Source organism: Nannobrachium achirus (assembly GCF_963921795.1).
Source record: "Nannobrachium achirus genome assembly, chromosome: 17".
NCBI classification, from domain to species: Eukaryota; Metazoa; Chordata; class Actinopteri; order Myctophiformes; family Myctophidae; genus Nannobrachium; species Nannobrachium achirus.
In genome coordinates this window covers 52,905,881-52,927,448 of record NC_137824.1, presented here as the reverse complement: position 1 = coordinate 52,927,448, position 21,568 = coordinate 52,905,881, and the positions used below count along the sequence as shown (strand labels likewise).

Below are 21,568 nucleotides of genomic sequence, written 5' to 3'. Positions count from 1 at the left end.
CACCCATATCCGGCTACTAATATCATTTTTGGTCCACAATGGGTCGACAAAGCAAACCATGACAACCTCTCTTTTGATTTCCAGTTTGTAATCGCCACCTTAATCACATGTTATCCATCAGGTTAACCCAAAAAAATTAATTGAAGCATTTTGTCACTGTGAAACTGCCATGGGTGTGATTTTCTGAATATGTGTCCAGAATCCATACTATGTGTGAATAATGTGAATCCTGTTGTACTGTAGGCCTAACTGTGTATGTTTAGGTTATCAGACTGATCAGTGAGTGTAATGTGAATTCATAGGGGTTGCATTGGAGACCTCTTATCCTGCCACTGATGAGTGAAGTGAAGTAAACTACCGGTAACTTCATTACACTTACCAGTACTTAGGGCTAATATGTATTCTGTACTTTATTGTATGACCAGATTGCTTGCTGAAAAGAATAACTGCTTTTCATATCAGTTATTTTGGGTGAGTGACACAGTCGTACAAAGTATAAATGAGGTATTCAGATCGATAGTATCTGTTGACACAGTGTGTGTGTGTGTGTGTGTGTGTGTGTGTGTGTGTGTGTGTGTGTGTGTGTGTGTGTGTGTGTGTGTGTGTGTGTGTGTGTGTGTGTGTGTGTGTGTGTGTGTGTGTGTGTGTGTGTGTGTTTCGACATATGTACATGTGTGTCTGTGGAAGGGAAACTCAGCTGGGATCAGCCCTTATGCCCCCCCCCCCACTCGCACACACACACGAGCAGAGCATGCATGCACACACACAGGGGGCTGTAGTGGGCTGAAGGTGGTTAAGCCTACTACTACTTAATAGTGATTAGCTTCGACAGGCTGTCGCACAACTTCTAGGCTCCATACTGAGAGGGGTGAGAGAGAGAGAGACAGAGAGAGAGAGAGACAGAGAGAGAGAGAGAGAGAGAGAGAGTGAGGAGGTGGGAGGGTGAGAACTGCATCTGGCAGCGATTTCTTCACACTTGCCTCCTCCTATGGTCCCTCCTCTTTCCCTCTGTCCCACCCTCTTCAGCATACTGTACCACCAGTGGCTTGGAGGAAAGGAGAGAGGCATGCGGCAGCCAGTCGGTCAGTCAGTCAGTCAGTCAATTATTATACAGTAGACAGTTCTAGTCTAGAGTCCTTTGCTTTGCATCCAGCTGGAGTTCTAACGTATGTGGTTTTCTCTCAGAACGTGGACGACTCTTGGGGCTGCAATTCCCAGCAAAGTTTAAAGCAAGGCTAGGGAGTTAGTGAGTCTTTTAGTTGTAGTGTTTCCATTCTTCTTTGTGTTAATCCTTTTCTTGGCTCCTCTCCTTGGGATTGTGTGTGCTTGAATGTGGAATAAAGTTGAGGCTGGCTTCCTGTGCCTCCACTGCTGCCGAGGGTTTACACAGGAGTTGTATGCAGTATTCTTACCCGACACTGACAAAGGCTGCCAGAACAGTGAGCAGAGTGCCCAGTAATGGGCTGTGAGGTCTTCTGACAAGGTCTCAGTGGAACTTTTTAAGAGAGGAGCTTAATACAGAACCCAAGGTTTTTGACGCTCAAACGCATTGTCAGGGTCCTCCTGTGAAGCCACTTGAGAGTCACTTGCGCAAGAGGATGCCTTGACTCAGAAGACAGAGGTGTCTTCTGTGAATACAAATACAACAAAAAGAAAGGAAAAATTTGGAGTGGCATCTTTTGCTCTTTGTCTCAAAGGACACTACCACAGAGCGTTGCGTTATAGAGCGTTTTCTACACAGTTTGGATAGAGCAGGAGGGAGGAGGACATCACCTTCTCTTGGAGAGCGAGAGGGGGCACAAAAGAATCGACAGAGGTTTGGATTTCCTTAGGAGAATTCTCTGTCCTCCCGTAACAGCATGGCTGGGATCTATGGATGCTTCAAAGGAAGGAAGTAAGTCCAATGTCCATGTGTTTGTTACACAGTAAATTATACAAAATCAAAGGGTAAATGTTTGCACTGTCATGCAATTATTATTACATTATGTTTCCTTATTCTGCTTGTAAAACAGCCTGAGAGGGGATTTGTGATGATGATGACTACTGACTGAAGTCTATTGACTAAAGTAACTATACTATAGTCACCGTCGGGCAGAAACCTCGTATTTCTAAGTTTCAAATTTGTACATTTTTTCACAAAGTTATATGCTTCATCATATGGCCACGATCGCACAAAAGTAGTGAAAACAGCTGATCTACAAGCACACAACGCCTCGCGGTGCGAGGTGTTGTGTCCTTGTAGATCGGCTGTTTTCACTAGTTTAAATCATTTTAAAAATGATAAATACAAAAGAAACGGTTTTGGAGATACGAGGTTCCCACCTGACAACGACGCTATACTATATATAGTATATTGTGTGACTTTTGGTCCTTGTACTGCAAGTATCCAACAGAACTTTATGGAGCTGGATGCAATGATACCCTCTTTCTCCCGCTGGGTGTTTTATGTCTCAAGGCATCGCAACAATACAGGCGTTTGTGGCACGCTCTGCTCACAAAGAGAGAGAAAGCCAAGAGAAAGTTTAAGAGTGAAGGGATAGTGTGAAAAGAAATGGTGAAAGAGAGATGTTCGGAGAGACAGTCAGCTATTTGTTTTCTGAGTGGACTCAGAGACCAAGACTAAACAGGGATCTATTCTTCTGTTAAACACACACAAGTGTGCGCACGCACGCACGCACGCACGCACGCGCACACACACACACACACACACACACACACACACACACACACACACACACACACACACACACACACACAGTCACACACACAGACTCACAGCCCATCCCCATTACCCAAATGGCAAGGACATGGACGTTTTGTGTGTGTGTGTGTGTGTGTGTGTGTGTGTGTGTGTGTGTGTGTGTGTGTGTGTGTGTGTGTGTGTGTGTGTGTGTGTGTGTGTGTGTGTGTGTGTGTGTGTGTGTGTGTGTGTGTGTGTGTGTGTGTGTGTGTGTGTGTGTGTGTGTGTGTGTGAGAGAGAATTTCGTGAAAGACTATGGGTCTTCCTCACAACACATTGCATGGTGACGTCTTGCGAGCTTGTAAATCAGCTATGTATATTCGGTGCGACGTATACATCATGCTGAATCCCCTCGTGAAAAGTCTCCATCCCTGGGGACAGACAAGTAGACACAGAAGGGTCCAAGCTTTACAGTGATACAACGAAGACAATGACGCTGTGACAATATGCTCCGACCTGGTTTTGATGTCACAGAGTGCTCTGAAATCCGTTCATTATGAACGTCCAGAGTGGATAGGGGCAACACGCTGTAGTCCTAGGGAAACTTTATTTTCACCAATAGATAAACCTTTTTGAGAATCAGATGCCATTGCAAATTGATGGAAATCAGATGCAATTGGAAATTGAAGGAAACACATTTGAGGAGTGGTCCCAGCTCGAGTAATGGTTGAGCTTCACATGACAGTTAACGTGCTGCAGAATATAGTCGCGACAACCACACTTGCAACTTCCAATTTCATCTTTCTAGTTAACTAACGTTGCCATTTTCATCTTTTAAAATGAATTAAAATGAATGTTTATTCATGCTATGTACAGTATAAACATAACATGTTTTGTTACAAGTAGCTCAACATGTTGAACACTGTCACTGTGTGTACCAGACGAGTTGTAACCATCGCATTTTGCGAAGACCTCCTCCGTCATTGTTGTCACCCACGTTCAGACGCTCGACAGTTATAATCAGACTTTATTGTCACATCACAGGTTTACATGTGTATGTAAAGATGGTGAATTGTTTGTGAAGGGAGTGAATAGCGAATGTGATTGGATGATTACAAGTAGAGCTAATGAGGGACAGGTGAGAGGAACGTGTAGTCGCCAGATCTCATTGGCTGAAGGGAGGGAAGTGAGGTTGAGAAGGAATGTAGGACTGATTAACACAGGAGGATCCCTGGGATGAAGCTGTGGGTGGGGTTGTGACATAGCGAGACATTTCAGCTAGAGTTTTCATCATTGCATTAAAATGCAATGATAACATAACTTGACTACTTCAAACTAGTTTCACGTCTCTCCAACTCTTCATGTTGAAAATGGTCTGCCATGATGTATAAAGTATTATGGGCCAAACCTGCCCATGACCACTATATGGTACTTAAACCTGACGCCCCTATTTTGAGCAAAAGTAGTGTTTCCTCTTCACTGCAACAGCCTGGCTCATACTCCTAGCCTATGGTCCCTTCACTTTTCGGGGGTTTGATCCGGTCGGGAGTGGAAACCACTTTACGTCATGTTGTAGTCCTAGACCTAGACGGACTACACTTTGGCCGGAACTATCAAACCGGAAACAGTTTTAACCCAAAATATTCCCCTGCACTCAAGGACATACTTTTAGGGCCTACCTATTAAACCCCTTGATGCGGCATAGTTTTGCTTTTGGAAAATGTGTTTGGTATATGCATCTTTTAGTCCAACTCGTGGCGACTGGCAATACTACACTAGGCTACTCGAGCATTTTAATCGGGATTGGGGAAACAAACGGGTGGATACTGAGCCCCACCCGAGCTATTGGGATTCATGAAGTGCCTTGCCCAAGGGAAGATGGAACTCCTTGAGTCTCCAGAGCAATAGCAGTAATGCAGATGTAAATGAATGCGGACCGACCAGGATGAGTGATGGGAGTGTTTGTTCAGTGTCTCTTTCTCTCGGCCCTTGTATGGCTTGTTGCTAAGAGCACAGACTCTGCTAAACAGCCATCTGGAGGGACCAGGAGAGGGGGAGCGAGAACAGGAGAGGAGTTTGAGAGAGGAAGGGAAGAGAAGAGAGGAGAGGGAAAGGGGGTGGAAAGAGGCGTAGAAGGTGAGGAGATGGAGAGAAAGGAGAGGGAAGATGAGGTCTGAAGGAGAGGAGGAGATTGAGGTGAGGTGAGGTGGAGCTGAATTCTGGCCTTTGCTCTTCCAATCCATCCTACGCTGAGCTATAAAGAAACCACGATTTATAAAACGTGTGTGCATGTTGGTTTCCCACTTCAGAGGGAAATATGTATAGTTAAGACTGTAGGGAATGCCCATATATGGACATAATATTGTGTCAGTCTCATGATAACCAGCGTGGTTGCCATGATAAGAGTCACACTGGCAAATTCATTCTGTCCCTTTCATGCCCATATATGGAGATCCCTGATGTCATCAATATTAAGCCCATATCTGGGAATGCCTATATATCATTATTATTCATATATATGGACATATTTGGGCTCTTATTTTGATTGTCTTAAGTACCAGCTCTTATTCCTTAACTTAAAGGCCTGTCCATACTGTCTCCAACCACCAAACCTTTCGTCGGAAAGGTCTGGTTCAATTACAAAATGACGTCACTCGCATCTTCTGAAAAGCATTACCCGGAATTAGAGTTCGGAAAGCTGCACGTTCTGAAAGTCGGAACTCTCTGACGAAAAGTTCGGTGGTCAGAGACAGTATGGACAGGCCTTTAAGTTATGGCATAAGAGCTGGTACTAAGGACAATCAAAATAGAGCCCAAAGTGTCAATCTCATGTGGTCTATGATGTCAGACATCTATGATGTCAGACATCTATGATGTCAGACGTCAGTCATCTCCATATTTGGGAAAATAGGGCCACATTTTGCCCAACTTTAACAACCAACCAGGTCTGTGATTTTTTTTGGTCAAAGTTGATCCCATGCCAAAGCGCCAGTGCTTGGCCAGCAGTCTGCCGTGACTAGGGATGGGTATCGTTCACCTTTTAATCGATAAGATACCTTTTTCGATACCTGGGAATCGATACGATACCTTTTTCGATACCATTTTCGATACTTTTTATTTATTATTATTATTATAATTATTATTTGCCTTTTTTCTATGGGCTATTTTATAGACGTTGGATCATTATCATAGCGTCTAGTCGGCGACCTGGCCAACTCGGGAACGATGTATATAGGGAATGAATGCCCCGCCCTTTAATGCAAACCCCATTATACCTGTTGTCATAGGACCCGTCTTGACCATCTGTTTGCCTGTGTCCATTTATGCCCATATATGGAGATATCTGTATCTGTCTGTCTGTCGGCGTCCATTTTATGTCCATATATGGAGATCACTGCAGATATAATCCTGGGTCCATTTTATGCCCATATATGGCCATATATGGAGATATCTGTCTATTTGCATCCATTTTATGCCCATATATGGAGATCTCTGTATCTGTCTGTCTGTGTCCCTTTATGCCCGTATATGGAGATCTTTGTGATTCTGCGTCCATTTTATGCCCATATATGCCATATATGGAGATATCTTTTTATCTGCGTCCATTTTATGCCCATATATGAGATCTCTGTCGCTTTTTGTTTGTGTCTTCTTTAAGCATATGGAGATATCTGTTTATATGCGTCCATTTTATGCCCATATATGAGATCTCTGTCGCTTTTTGTTTGTTTCTTCTTTAAGCAGAATATGCAGCCTGCTTAAATCTGCATCATTCAAGTCATCCTCCCAGTCCCACGCTTTGTTGCTTGTCTTATGTTTGTCTTGTCTCTTTTATTTTCTTTATCTTTTTTGGAGCGGACCCCATTAATGCAAACCCCAATATACCTGTTGTCATAGGACACGTTTTGACCATCTATCTGTTTGCCTTTGTCCCCACCCTTTAATGCAAACCCCAATATACCTGTTGTCATAGGACCCGTTTTGACCATCTGTTTGCCTTTGTCCCCTTATGCCCATATATGGAGATCTCTGCACACACAGTACCGGTTGCGGAAAACTCTGATGTCAGACATCAGCTCCGCATACGGGCATTCATTTTATGCCCATATCTGGAGAACGCGCGTGCCGGTGGGAAGAAGGGTTCTCGAGATACGCGGATTACATACATACATACACATTCACAGAGATTTTTTGTTGACTCATGTGGAGTACGTGATGTCAGAGCCTTTTATGAAGTGATGTCACAATGAGTCAGCGCTTGCGCCGGTTTCCTCCGAAACACCTGATGTCAACAATCAGCTCCGCATATGGTGATTCCGAACGTTTCGCGCCGGCGTACGTGATGTCAGAGCCTTTTATGAAGTGATGTCACAATGAGTCAGCGCTTGCGCCGATTTCCTCCGGAACAGCCTGATGTCAACAATCAGCTCTGCATAAGGAGATTCCGAACGTTTTGCGCCGGTTTCGGAAAACCGTGCGTCGGGTCGAGGCTCGGCACTGCACTCCGCGTCGGGGAACGTGCGTGCCGAATCTGAAGCCGGTGGGACGAACGGTTCTCGAGATACGCGGGTTACATACACGCAGAGATACATACACGCAGAGATTTGTCGCATTTATAGATAGATAATAAACATTATAGGCTATTCTCAGCTATTTTCACATTAACAAGTGTAGCCTACTAAAGCAGTCATTAAACTCTCAGTAGCCCAATTGTTACAGATGCGACCGGCAAGGGGTGCATTCAAAAGTATCGAAACAAGGTATCGTTCGTTTTTACGTGAACCGATACCGATAGTATCGACGTCATTGAATCGATACCATTAAAAGTATCGCCGACGATACCCAACCCTAGCCGTGACCCAGGCGGATGCGTGCACGGGCCCATGTGCGCGACCTTGCCCTTAGGGCATCTTACTAGTTTTATCTTCCTTCCGTTTTATAATCCTATTTGGATTATTGGTTTGGATTGGATGCGTATATCTGTCGTTCACATGATAAACTGACAAGACATATTTCCTTGCTTAATATAAAGCTTACCTGGTCCGTTATGGGTTCAGTAAGCTTCATGTCCTTTTGCAGCTTGAATCCAGATCAAAATACATTCTTAAACGTGAAGTAGAAACAAATGATTTTCTCGGTTTCTCCATAATCTTATTCCTTTGGAGACACAAACGTTTTATGTGACAGTAGAGTCATGAGTTGAACCCATGATGTTGCAAAAAGCAACATGTAGCTAATATAGCTCTAGGAATGGAGCATTCCGTTCATGGCTTGTGTACTGCTGCTGCATGGTTCTAAGAAACTGTCAGGGTTAAAAAACCTTCACCACATAAGATATGAATTGCATGTATCTTGGGATGAGCTATCATGATCCACAATTAAGCCAATTCAGTCCCCTAAATTGAAATTCTCAAAAACAAATCTTGCAATTGAGACTCTAGGGAGCTGCATGAGAAAGCCATGGAATTGTTTTGGAAGTTCAGGGGTTTTTGCGAATCATTTCCCTCTTAGTCATGTGTCTCGTGCTGACATTGCAGGCCAGGCGAGAATGCTTGAATGGTTGAGGAGGAAATGCTGTGGTCGTGTGGCTGTGGCCTCTTTAGGTATGTGGAGATGGATTTAAGTGGGGGTGGGGTGGGCTGGGGGGTGAGCCAACGGTGGTAAGGAGATAGAGGGAGGAATGGGGATAATGTGAAGTCCTGAGCATCGGTTTATCTCTTTTTGAGATCGTACGAATACATTTGGTGAAAAGTGATTTCCTTGCAGAAATTCCAATTCACAAACACCAACCTCAGGGCCAATATATTTCCAGTGATCATGGCCTCAGTGATTGTAGCCAGGTGAAGACATTGTCATACTGGGCATACTCGTCGTGCCTTTGATTATTACCATTAATTATTAAAATGGCCTGTTTCATTTTTCATATGGTGCCGGCAAGTGATGCCAAATTCAGGATAATATTCAGTCTGTGATGGAGGCGGTTTCTTGCCATTCCAACATGGGTGCAAAGTACTGAAATCATTGCCCTACCCCCAGTTTGACATGCATTAGGCTACAGACCTCCATTTAATGGCATTTCTATCTCTGAGACCTACATTTCTATCGTAAAATCAATGTTAATTTAACTTGTAGAGTGTACAAATGAAACCAAATGGGTCCATTTGGTTCCATTTGTACACTCTCTCAGATACATACGCATAAGGGTCATTTAGATTTAGTTCCTAACTATCATTTAGCTGGGGACCCCAAGGAACTCCCTAAAGCAGGGGTCTTCAACAAGGGGTCCTCCAAATCTTCCATTCATTTTTATATTAACAACTTGAACCCTAGTGTCCATATTCTGAGAACTGCCAAAAATAGCCAATCTACAAGCGTACAACGCCTCGCACTGCACTTATGTGTGGTCCCTGCTTCATCTCTCTCTCAACTAAGGGGTCCTTGGCCTGAAAACGTTGAAGACCCCTGCCCTAAAGGACCCCTGGGTGTCCCCGGACCCAACTTTGAGAACCAATGCCCTACCCAACCATGATAGAAGTATCATCAGGCTGGACCAGCACTACTACCAAAGTGTCTAACCAGAAGTACAGGAAATACAGGTCTACAGGAAGTTCCTGTATTCTGGACAACTTCCAGTATTTCCCGTTAAGACACTTCAGTTTCAGGTGTAGTAGTTTTCCGTGCTTTTTCTTCCCGTGAGATGGAGATAAAACCGGGAACTAAATAAGTAGCAGTAGTAAAATTGTAAATACTAGTGCATATTTCCCGTTCATGTGTGGCTCGCCGCTGTTTGGAACACACATCCGATTGGAGCTGGTCCTGAAGTGCCTGACTTCCCTCTGGAGAACTGTTTCCCAAACAGTGGGTCATGACCCATTTGTGGGTCACGGACCAATTTTTATGGGTCACGAATCTCACGATGCGAAAAAAGGGAGAAAAATAAAACATATTGGCCTATGATGGAAATCTTTTGGAATATATCATTTTATTTTTTAGAAATAAAAATATTGGAAGAATTGTATACAATTTCAAACAAACACCTCAAGAAATGTCATAAATAAAATTAAAGAAGAAGTTGTGAAAATAGCCGATCTGCAAGCTCACAAGTTCACAATGTGGCGCCAAGCGGCTTGTTGTGACACGTTGTTTTCACTTGCTGGTTTGGGTACCGGGAAAATGTCTAATCTCTCTATTGGGTCTCGAGCTAAAAAGTTTTGGGAACCACTGTTCTGGAGAACTGCTCATGAATGATTTCCGCCAAACAAGCCTGCAATGTGTGAAGTCGTGGTTCGGCTTCACACTTGGATCCCTGGCTCCGCCTGGCTTTGCACTGAAGGGTCCTTGAGTAAGAAACGTAACTGCTTCCTGATGAGCAGGTTGGGGCCTTGCGTGGTTAACTCCTCCATCGGCGTGTGAATGGCAGGGGCGTCACAAGGGGGGGGACTGAGTTACTACGGCCCAAGGTGGAGGGGCCTTACTTTAGCTATTGAAAAATGGCAGATATACAAGCTCACAGCGCGGCACCGAGTGCCCCACTGCGAGCTTGTAGATCTGCTATTTTTGAAAAGTCGTGAAAATGTGTGCAAATCTTTGAATATATGTATTTCTTTAAGCGAACATTTGTAACTCAAATGTTACTTCTGGGGGGTCCCTGGAACTAAATATTTTGGGGGTCCGTGGCCAAATACATCTAATTTTGGGGGTACTTCGCATGAAAAGGTTTGAGCACCACTTACATAGAAACATAGGTCTTAGAAGGATTTGAAATATTCAAAGACTTGCACAAATGTTCACAATTTTTTTCAAAAATAGCAGATCTACAAGCTTGTATATCTGCTATTTTTCAATAGTTAAAGCACCCAGGGCCCAGAATTTGGTGCGACACCCCTGGTGAATGGGTAAATGTAACGCACATTGTAAAGCGATCTGGATACAGGTATATACATGTACATACTGTATATAAGTGCATCATTGTCTCCACCAGCCGAAGGCTGAGGGAGAGTATGTTTTCCCCTCCGTCCGTCCGTCCGTGCGTCCGTCCGTGTGTCCGTCCGTGTGTCCGTGTGTCCGTGTGTCCTCGCAGTTTGTGTGCAGCTAATCTCAGTCGCCGTTGGCCCGATCGCTGCCAAACTGAGCACACACATTCCCTGGATGCCAATCTAGAACCTCTGCCCCACATTTTTCAAATCAGCCTCATGGTGGCGCTATAACAGGCCGATTTGTGTGGCCTGGTTGTTACCAGCTAATCTCCGGCGCCGTTGGCCCGATCGCTGCCAAACTGAGCACACACACTCCCTGGATGCTAATTCAGAACCTCTGCCCCACATTTTTTAAATCAGCCTCATGGTGGCGCTATAACAGGCCGATTTGTGTGGCCTGGTGGAGACCTGTGCTCGGAAGAGCACTGCTTCTAGTTTAACATTTTATCGTTTTAGATTAATGGAATTTATATATAAGCATAGGGATATTACAAAATATCTACTCTCAAGCCTTAGCAGCCCTCTTTCCTTGCCTATGTTGATAGATGCTAGTTCATAGATGTACATTGGTTCATTGTTCACACATGCTATGTAGGCCTATATACTGTAGATAGACACGGTTTGCTTGTCCACAAATGCTAAGAATGTTATTTCAGTACATGATGTTGTTTAGCCAAATGCTAGATTTGACGTTTACATGGACCTATAGTTACTTCGTAGCACTTAATTAAATTAAGCGTTTGTAAGCATTTTGTAAGTTGCTCAGGGTAAGAGCATGTACTTGTGCCTTCATTGTAAACTGTGTGCAGTGCAGTGGTGGATTAGGAAGATGTCTTGAAAGGGGAGTTGTTATCTGAGCACATTCTTCTTATTGTCCTTGATCTATATCCTTATATGGCCCTTTCATTCCGACATAAATGTAATGAAATGGGTCACGTGCAACGTTCTAACTCTCGTCCAAGCTTTTAAGCATGGACAAATGTGAGAGGGGAGGGGGGAGGGGGGGGGGGCATAGAGATAGAGTCAGAAAGACGGAGGAGACTAGAAAGGATATAAATGAAGATGTGAATGCCAGAACGGAGAGAGCGAACGGGAGAGAGACGGGCGCGCTTGCGGGAAAAGGTCATGGTCTGGATTTGAACCCACTAGCTCAGCAGAAGCTAGCAACTTTTAGCTAACTTTAGCTCACAGTTTATCTGACCTGGAGTATGGACGAAGTCAGCTACTAAACTTGTAGACCACCACATCAACCAAACAGGAAATCTCATCCCAATGTGGTGAGGAGGATGTACTAAAGGAGGATATTCTATTTTTAAGTCAAAAGTCTTAGGACTGAGTTTTTGTTTTTTTCAACCTCTCCATTCCTATGTATTGTGACAGTGAACTACCTTTCTAATGTTCAAATATTGACTCATCACTTGTAAAGTACCAGGTGTCAGTGAGAAACAGCTGGGTCTATTTAAAAGCACAGATATTGTGACAGCAAGGCTAGTTCATGTCTTTCAACGTGGCCAATAGAAACCATAATCAAATGCAGACTGTGACATTTCATTTGCCTCACATTAGATACCACATATATCATGCTAAATATAAAAGATCAATTTCAGATTGTCCCAATACTCAGGTCTGAAAATACCAAAGCATCCACTTAATGCCTAGGCTATATACAGTACTTACTATTATTATACTGTACACCACTGTTACTCAAACAGTGGGTCGGGACCCATTTGTGGGTCACGGACCGATTTTTATGGGTCGCGACTTGAGTAAAAAATAAATGTTCTCTCTCTCTCTCTCTCTCTCTCTCTCTCTCTAATATATATATATATATATATACATTTATACATTTTAATAATACATCTAAGAAATTCCATAAATATAAAATATATAATAATTAAGATGTAGGGAAAATAGCCAAACTACAAGCTCCCAACGCATGACCACAACATGATGTATTTTCACTGAGAGCTCGGAGATCTGCTATTTTCACCAAATGAGGGTCAGAATAGGGACGATAGGGTATGTGTGGTTTACAACAGCGGTTCTTAACCTTTTCAGGCTGTGACCCCCAAAATAATCATGTTTTAACTGGGGACCCCCAACCTGTCGAGCACTAAGAGTTGAGGCGTTACATTTTGTAAAACTCGGTTCTATTGTGAAAGTAGCCGATCTACATGCTCACAACGCCTCGCAACGCGAGGCGTTGTGAGCATGTAGATCGGCTACTTTAAAAATTTCTGACTCTAATGTTTGACAATTTGGCCAATGTTTAATTTGCCATTTTAGAGGTATTAAAAAGTCCTTAAATTGTCACTTTAGAAAGGTGTAGATACCTTATACACACTTAAACTCTATGTTGGTTTGTTTACTGTTGAGTGAGAAAATGTTGCATTAACATTAAGTTAATCATCTGGGGACCCCGCCAAAAATAATTTGGGGACCCCCCTGGGGGTCCTGACCCACAGGTTGAGAACCACTGGTTTACAAGATCAGTTGTCAGTGCACCTTTTAGCGCAACGACGACACATCTGACCTTCAGGAGACCTTTAGACAAAGACATGAAGTGGGCTGCCAACCTGACAATCCCACCCACTGCGGTGGGAAAATGATACAGTTACAGTACCATTTACAAGGTTTTTATTTTAAAAAGGCAAGTGGGTGGTCCGGTCACCCCGTTCTTGACAGGCGAAGGCTGGTAAATGAGACCATATCATCAGAGAGGACGGCACTGGTGTAGGGGTAGGCGATATGGAAAAATACAATATCACGATATTTTTCTAAACTGTATCACCATACACTATCTTATCACGATTCTTTTTTCGTGTTGGTTTTTATGGATATTTTTCAAGATACTTAATGGTACAACCACCTATAAGGTAACAAAAACTAGAAGAAAAATATCCTTTTGGGAGGTCTAAATTGACCCTTACAAGTATGTAACTCTTGACAGCATACAAATGAAACCAAATGGACCCTTACGGGTCCATTTGGTTTCATTTGTATACTGTCAGAGTTAAGGGGAGACCTTGACATTGTAAAGTTTGAGGACCACTGATTTAGACCAAAATGCAGGTTTAAATGAATTCTGCAATGAATCTCTGTATTAACTATTCAACAGGATTTCTTTGTGTGGCTCACTCATTGTATCACGATATATACGATGTCTCTGATAAGGCATATCGTGGAGACATTGTATCGTCTCAACGATACTTATCACCATATCGCCCACCCCTACACTGGCGGGATTCAATCCCAGGCCAACAAGGTTCTACAGTATGTGGTTCTGGAGGGAGACGTCTTAACCAACCAGCATGCTATTAATAGGCACACATTGCATTTCATTTAAACCTGCTATATAAAGACATGCAAGCTGGAAGAGGGAAAGTATAGATTACTCTGAGAAACTGCCGTCAAACATCAAAACAAATGCAACTCTTAAATCTTGTCTTGGCGCATTCTGTGGCTTAGTCCGGCACACAACTGAACAAAATTTCCCATTACTCTGTCTGTCTGTCTGTCTGTCTGTCTCTGTTTCTCTTTCTCTCTCTCTCTCTCTCTCTCTCTCTCTCTCTCTCTCTCTCTCTCTCTCTCTCTCTCTCTCTCTCTCTCTCTACTTGGGAATGATGAAAGCGGGGAACAGGCACGTGCACACATAGATATCAAAGGGGGATTGAGCCCCTGCCCTTTTACCCGAATGGTGCCCAAATGATGCCCAGAATAGACAGACAGACAGACAGACAGACAGACAGACAGACAGACAGACAGACAGACAGACAGACAGACAGACAGACAGACAGACAGACAGACAGACAGACAGACAGACAGACAGACAGACAGACAGACAGACAGACAGACAGACAGACAGACAGACAGACAGACAGACAGTTTTTGTAGACATGATGACCACTAGAGACAACTTACAAAGGTGTCCCTTCTTCTTCTGTAGGCTGAGTGAGAGAGGAGGGAAAGAGAGAGAGAGAGAGAGAGATAGATTGAACCATTGACTGTAAACAGTAGTGTTTTGTATGTAGGCCTACTGTATATGTAACCACCTGGATTCAAACTGTCCCACGTGGGAAACCAAACATCTACCACTCATGCAACGGGGAATCTGCTACATATAGCAACGGGATGCAAGAAGAAACAGAGATCATGACTCATGACTGGGTGACATTCATACCATCAGCACATGGTGTGTTGAACATATATCAGGGTGTTACATTATGCTTAATTTATACTCTGCAGTCTCCGCTGCGCTGCGTGATGGTGTCGTTCACAGATTAGGCCTACAAGCTCACAAAGTTACTGTTGTGTGACAAACAATAATATAAATCAGGCTTTGGTCTGTGTTTAGAGTTTAGACATAGATTTGCATATGACCTACTTCATGTTCTGTACACACACACTTCTAAGTTGAAGTGTGCGTTGTGTGACTGTATACAACAAGTCACTCTAATGCTATATTTGTATTTAGTGGTTCATCCCACCATGGCCATGTGTGTCATTTCAACTGTCAGAGGAATCTATCTTGACTCCCTCTCTGTCTGCATTCTCTGGCTCTATCATACTCTCTCTCTCTCGCACTAAACAACCCCTCTCTCTGTCTCTGTCTCTCTGTCTCTGTCTCTCTGTTTCTATCTGCCAGCCTGTTTCTCTTTCCGTCTGCCTCTCATGCTCTGTGCCAGTTAAAATGTAAGACTTGCAGCTCGTTATAGATGCAATAACATCTATGTGAAATGTTGCTTTCCATGACCATGGTTCATTAAAGTTGAGTAATATGTTCTCCTTTATTATTGGTTCAAAGGTGTAGAATGGGGGCCGCTCGCCATTCCGAGATGATGCCATTCCGACATTGATTTCTGGCAGCACTTCCATAGAGGTTAGGGTAAGGTATAGTGTCGGAATGGGGGGATGCACCTGTGTAGAATATAGAATAGCAAACTAGAAATTTGTGCAGGACTCTGCCAGGCCGAGTTGCCGACCCAGGCACCCTATTAGTAAGGGAAAGTTAGCCGAGTATTAAACCAATCTGGGAACTAAATCTAAATCTTTCTTCACAAATGTGTTCATAAAGGTGTCTACTATCACCTCTGAACCTTCTCAATCACAACTCCCTTCGGAAACTTTGTGGGAGCCAATCAAAGTTGGGGGTATCCCGAGGGCCTGGGATTAAAGGGGGGAAAATAAAAAATGGCCAATATGAGCATATGAGGTGTGTAATTAGGGTATTTTGGGGCTGCTGAATCCATTCCAACCATTAGTTATCAGTAAAAATGACTCCTTGGCCATAAAATAGGCCACAACAAACTACCCTTTTGTGTCCACGAGACATATAATATTGGCAATAAAAAAAATGGTTGGAGTAGGGTTTGAATTCATGTAAACTATTCAAGATCAGGCGGGTAAGCGGCTAAGCGCACATTATGACACACATGATAACATGATACAATCTGACAAGGAACACTCAAAAGGGTTTAAAGCATAGGGACTAACAGGACACAGGTGAACTCGAATTACATGATTGGCTAAGCCTTAGCCAATTAGGCCTATTTTATGGCCCAGGAGTCATTTAAACTGAAAACTAATGGTTGGAATGGATTCAGCAGCCCAAAACTACCCTAATTACACACCCCATATGCTCATATTGGCAATTCTTTCATTTTATCCCCTTTAATCCCAGGCGCAGGTATCCCGATACCCCCGACTTTGATTGGTTCCCACAAAGTTCCCCAAGGGAGTTGTGATTGAGAAAGTTCAGAGGTGATAGTAGACACCTTTATGAACACATTTGTGAAGAAAGATATTGATTTAGATTTAGTTCCCAGATTGGTTTAATACTCGGCTAACTTTCCCTTACTATATGTCAGTCGATTGACTGTACGACAGCTTTTAATAGTGCCATCATGAGGCCAATTAAAAGAATTCTGTGGTCTGCTGGGAATGTGAGTTTCACACCACTCGGTCCAGTGGTGCATAGTCAGACACACACCTACACACACTCAACTCTGCAGTACTCTAAACTATTGAGGATTACTGTGATTAATAGGTAAGCTTACATTTCATATCGTACAAACCATACCGTGGCTTACACTAGCCCCCCCAAAAAAAAACAATTTAGGATTTTTTTTTGTGTGACAAGCCAACACTGGACAATGTCCCAACCTGATTCCCTGGACTTTTTCCAGTGTTCAAATGATAAAGCAGCTATTTGTCTCTCCGGGCCTTCCACCGTCCTGCCTTCGGCTATCCCTGGCCCGGCGGAGACAATTAACTTAATTGAAATTTTACAGAGCTGGACCAGTTGTTCCCAAACAGTGGGTCGGGACCCAGTTGTGGTTCACGGACAATTTTTTATGGGTCACGACTAGAGTAAAAAATCCCATTGTCTTTTCCTACATTACATTTTTCTTATTCGTCCGCCTTGCCGGCGCGGAGACCCCACCCCTCATTTCTCACATGGCCCTCTTCTAGCGCCACCATGAGGCCGATTCTTGCAAAACACATTTTTGGACACTGCTCCTACAATTTTCGCCCTAAAATCACGCAAATCGGTACACAGTATGTCTACACTCATCCCATCAACATGAATCTGTCCCATATAGCGCCACCTCCAGGCCGATTTTTAAAAACACATTTTTTGACACTGCTCCTACAGATTTTGCCCTAAAATCACGAAAATCACTACACAGTATGTCTACACTCATGTCATCAACATGGATCAGGAAGATTTTGGCAAAACACATTTTTGCCCTATTTGTGGAGATAAGTGACCTACGGTCGCTTATCTCCCGATTAGGGAGCCTTACTGGTATATATATCTCTACTGTCGGGCCGAAACCTCCCAACTCCAAAATGTTCATTTTCGGGGAAAATGAGCTCAAGTGGAGTTAGGAGCTTTTGACTGAAGCACTTTTTACTACTTTTCATTGGTTCAATATTATTTTAACCAACACTCAGATGTAAAGGGTGTTCAACAGCCCTGATTTATGCCCAAAAAAAATCTAAAACCTAAAAAATGGAGTTAAGAGGTATTGGCCACACAGTGACGATATTTAAAAAATCATACATTTGAAAACAAATAAATAAAAAGTAGCGGAAAATAGCAATGCGAATCGCCACGTTGTGCGCTTGTAGATCTGCTATTTTCACTAGTTTGGGTCCCGGGCAAACTTCTAATAATCTCCCTTTTGGGTCTCGACCTGAAAAGTTTGGGAATCACTGTGTTGAGACTGTTTCTTGAGGCATGAGGTCGTTCTATGCTGCGTATACCCCAGAACAATCTAAATGCCTGGCTGGAAGGGAAGTACACATACCAGCAGGGGCGTCACAAGGGGTAGGAAAGTGGGACTGAGTTACTAGGGCCCAAGGTCGTGGAGGGGCCTTAATTATTTTATACTAGTTTAACTATTGAAAAATAGCACATATACAAGCTCACAGCGCGGCACTCGGTGCCGTGCTGTGAGCTTCTAGATCTGCTATTTTTTTTTAAATGTGTGCAAATCTTATGTATTTTGTAACTCAAATTTTGTTTCTGGGGGTTTCCCTGCACATTTGGAGATGGGGGTCCGTGGCCAAATACATACCATTTTGGGGGTCCTTCACATGAAAAGGTTTGAGCTCCACTGACATCGAAACATTAAAAAAAAAAAAAAAAACATTAGAAGGATTTGAATTATTCAAAGATTTTCATGATTTTTCAAAAATAGCAGATCTACAAGCTCACAGCGCGGCACTCGGTGCCGCGCTGTGAGCTTGTATATCTGCTATTTTTCAATAGTTAAAGCACAGGGGCCCCACAGTGAATCATTGTACCCAGGGCTCAGAATGTGGTGCGACACCCCTGCATACCAGTCTGGCCTGTGAATTGGTCCAGAATTTATCTCATTCCCTTGGCCGGTCGGTCCATTCCACACTTAACCGTGTTCACGTGGCTTAGGGTTTAGGCCTATTTTTACCATTTTGGACCCAAACAGCCAGAGGTTTGTTCTGTGTATTCCACTGCAGCAGTCAGGGATTGGAATGCCCTGCCGGCCTGGTGGAAAATCCCTATTTACTGTACTCATGTAATCAGGTTATCTCAAGAAGTCAGAATGGAAAAAAAACATGGGTTTTATCACACGGTCCATTGCACAGTCCTCGCTCTAGTTACCATACTAAGCATGCATCACATGATCAATCAGTATGGTCACTTTGGCACTCGCAGAATTAAAACCAATGAGCGCAGATTAGGTCCGGAACAACAGTTTAGTTAAGGCTGTACTCAAGAGCTTTCTTTGATTACAAATATTTAGATTATTATGTTGGAAGATATTCTGAATTGGCGTTCTACGAGCGAGGACAATTGAGTAAATCCATCACCACAAGTACCCTATTTGCTGCTGTAATGTAATCAGGTCCCGCTAGGCCACATTACTACATTACATTATAATGGATTGGGCCTGGATTGTGTTTGTGCTCTAAAACAGCGGTAGAAGTGTCCTATCAGGGCTGCAACTTTCTATTATTTTCTTAGCGATAATTGCATCGAGAAGAACCCTGTGGAAACACTAGTTTGCTGTCATGTATTTTATGCCGTGTAGCAGCTAGCTAGTACTGCAGGGTTCCCCAATTAGTTTTCCCCACGGGCCGAATTATGTCGAGGGTACCAAGCTGAGGGCCACAACAGTGCAGGGGGCGACGGCGGCGTTCCCGCTACTCCAGCGACAGTTCAGATATCGTCTTTGTTGGGTGAATATCTTGTATGTCCGAAACCGTTTGTTTTGCATTTATCATTTTAAAAATTATTTAAACTAGTGAAAACAGCCGATCTACAAGCACACAACGCCTCGCACCGCGAGGCGTTGTGTGCTTGTAGATCTGCTGTTTTCACTACTTTTGTGCGACGGCCTTGTATGATTTGGGAAAGAGCTTACAAATTTGGAGATACAAGATCTCTACCCGACAACGACGATATACTAGTGATGTGGCTGCTCTTATACCACCATTATTACTGAGGCTGTTGTGGGCCAGACAGTAGCCCCCTGAGGGCTGCAAGTGGCCCGCGGGCCGCCTATTGGGGAACCCTGTAGTACTGTATCAATGCATCTGCTCCTCTTTCCTGTCTCAACTAGGGATGTGACGATTCGAAAGTTTCATATCACGTTTATTGTGACAAAATAAATCGCGATTTACGATATTATCACGATAATCAAAATCCATTATCCTGGGGCGGAACATTTGCCAAAAAATAGCAGATCTACAAGCTCACGTGACGCGCTGTGAGCTTGTAGATCGGCTATTTTTTGGCAAGACATCTGATAGAGAGCGGGAAAAAAAGACTGTATCAAGTACGTATATTATAAGTACTTTTTACCGATTATAGAGGGTTTAAGTTGTACCGGGTACGCAGCTTGGCAAATAAAAGGTGAATTGATCCCAGTGTATGATGGAGGATGATATCACGATAAATGAAATCTCCACGATATGATTATCTTGAGTGTTTTTATCACGATAAACGATAATATCGCTTATTGTCCCATACCTAGTCTGCTGTCATGTACTTTATGCCGTGTAGCAGCTAGCTACATCAGGGACGTGCTGGGCCCCTGATTCAGCCCGGGAAAAAGAGTTGGAGAGGCCCTCATTGCGCGCTATAGAGAGAGATCTCTCTCTATAGCGCTGCTGCTAAACCTTGTATGTCCAAAACCGTTTGTTTTGTATTTATCATTTTTAAAATGATTTAAACTAGTGAAAACAGACGATCTACAAGCACACAACGCCTCGCACCGCGAGGCGGCGTGTGCTTGTAGATCTGCTGTTTTCACTACTTTTGTGCGACGGCCTTGTATGATGAAGCAGCTTTGCTTTGCGAAAACAAATTACAAATTTGAAACTTGGAGATACAAAGTTTCTGCCCGACAGTGATGATTTACTTTGTTGGCCACCCAGACCCCAAAATGGAACAAAGGCAGACATTTTATTTCAATTTGTTTCCTAATGGCCGGCCTGGACCGGCCAGGAATGAACCGGCCGTTCGGGAGTTGTCCCGCTTTTCCCAATGGCCAGCACGTCCCTGAGCTACATGTAGTACTGTATCAATTCATCTGCTCCTTTTTCATGTCTCAACACCTCTGTGTCTCTCTGTCCATGTATTGTATGTTTGTCTCTTTGTATCTTGTCTCACTTTGTCTTTCAACATCTGTTATCTGTAAGACAGAGAATGTTGTCACTCTTGTTACGAATAATATATGATGCAATGCTGTGCTACACGATCCGGATGGATCTGTATGTTGTGGATGGATTTGCAGCTAAACAAGACTTCCCTGATGGCAAATGTACTGCGCGTGTGTGTGTGTGTGTGTGTGTGTGTGTGTGTGTGTGTGTGTGTGTGTGTGTGTGTGTGTGTGTGTGTGTGTGTGTGTGTGTGTGTGTGTGTGTGTGTGTGTGTGTGTGCGCGAGCGCGCATGTGTGTGTGCGCGAGCGCGCATGTGTGTGTGTGCGAGCGCGCATGTGTGTGTGTGCGAGCGCGCATGTGTGCACTCGTCCGTGCATGTGTGCGTGTGTTAAATTGTTTTCTCTGTCTAATCAAGACAGACCTCACTACAGTACAAGGCCCTAAGTACATCTGCACACTAATCCTTTATTACCTAATGGAGTTACCTCATGCATGCAAGCAATCAAGCACGGATGTGCACGCACCAAACACACACACACACACACACACACACACACACACACACACACACACACACACACAGCCTGCAAACTCATGCAAACAATATGCACACTAGAAAGTAAATGCCTGTGTTTCTAGTGCAGGGGTCTTCAACAGGGGGTCCGGGACCCCTAGGGGGTCCTCAGAGTTACTACAGGGGGTCCTCCAAATATTTGGGTGATAGAAACTTTTTTTCCCCTACTTAACACATTCCCCGCC

At 43.6% G+C, this 21,568-nt stretch overlaps 1 protein-coding gene across 8 annotated transcripts in view; it reads left to right on the top strand.

Moving 5' to 3' along the window:
• Nucleotides 1-21,568, top strand: part of LOC308301728 (uncharacterized protein) — a gene marked incomplete at its 5' end in the record, with an annotated part of 91,415 nt that overhangs the window by 8,833 nt on the left and 61,014 nt on the right. Inside the window, one exon of one of the 8 annotated variants that reach the window (XM_080745812.1) lies at nt 1,060-1,894. The exons of 6 other annotated variants lie outside the window; for them this stretch is intronic. In XM_080745812.1, coding sequence (XP_080601938.1) covers nt 1,860-1,894 — 35 coding nt within the window. Of the gene's footprint in view, nt 1-1,059; nt 1,895-15,483; nt 15,542-21,568 lie in introns of those variants that run through there. One more of the 8 variants, XM_080745814.1, reaches the window with a different exon arrangement.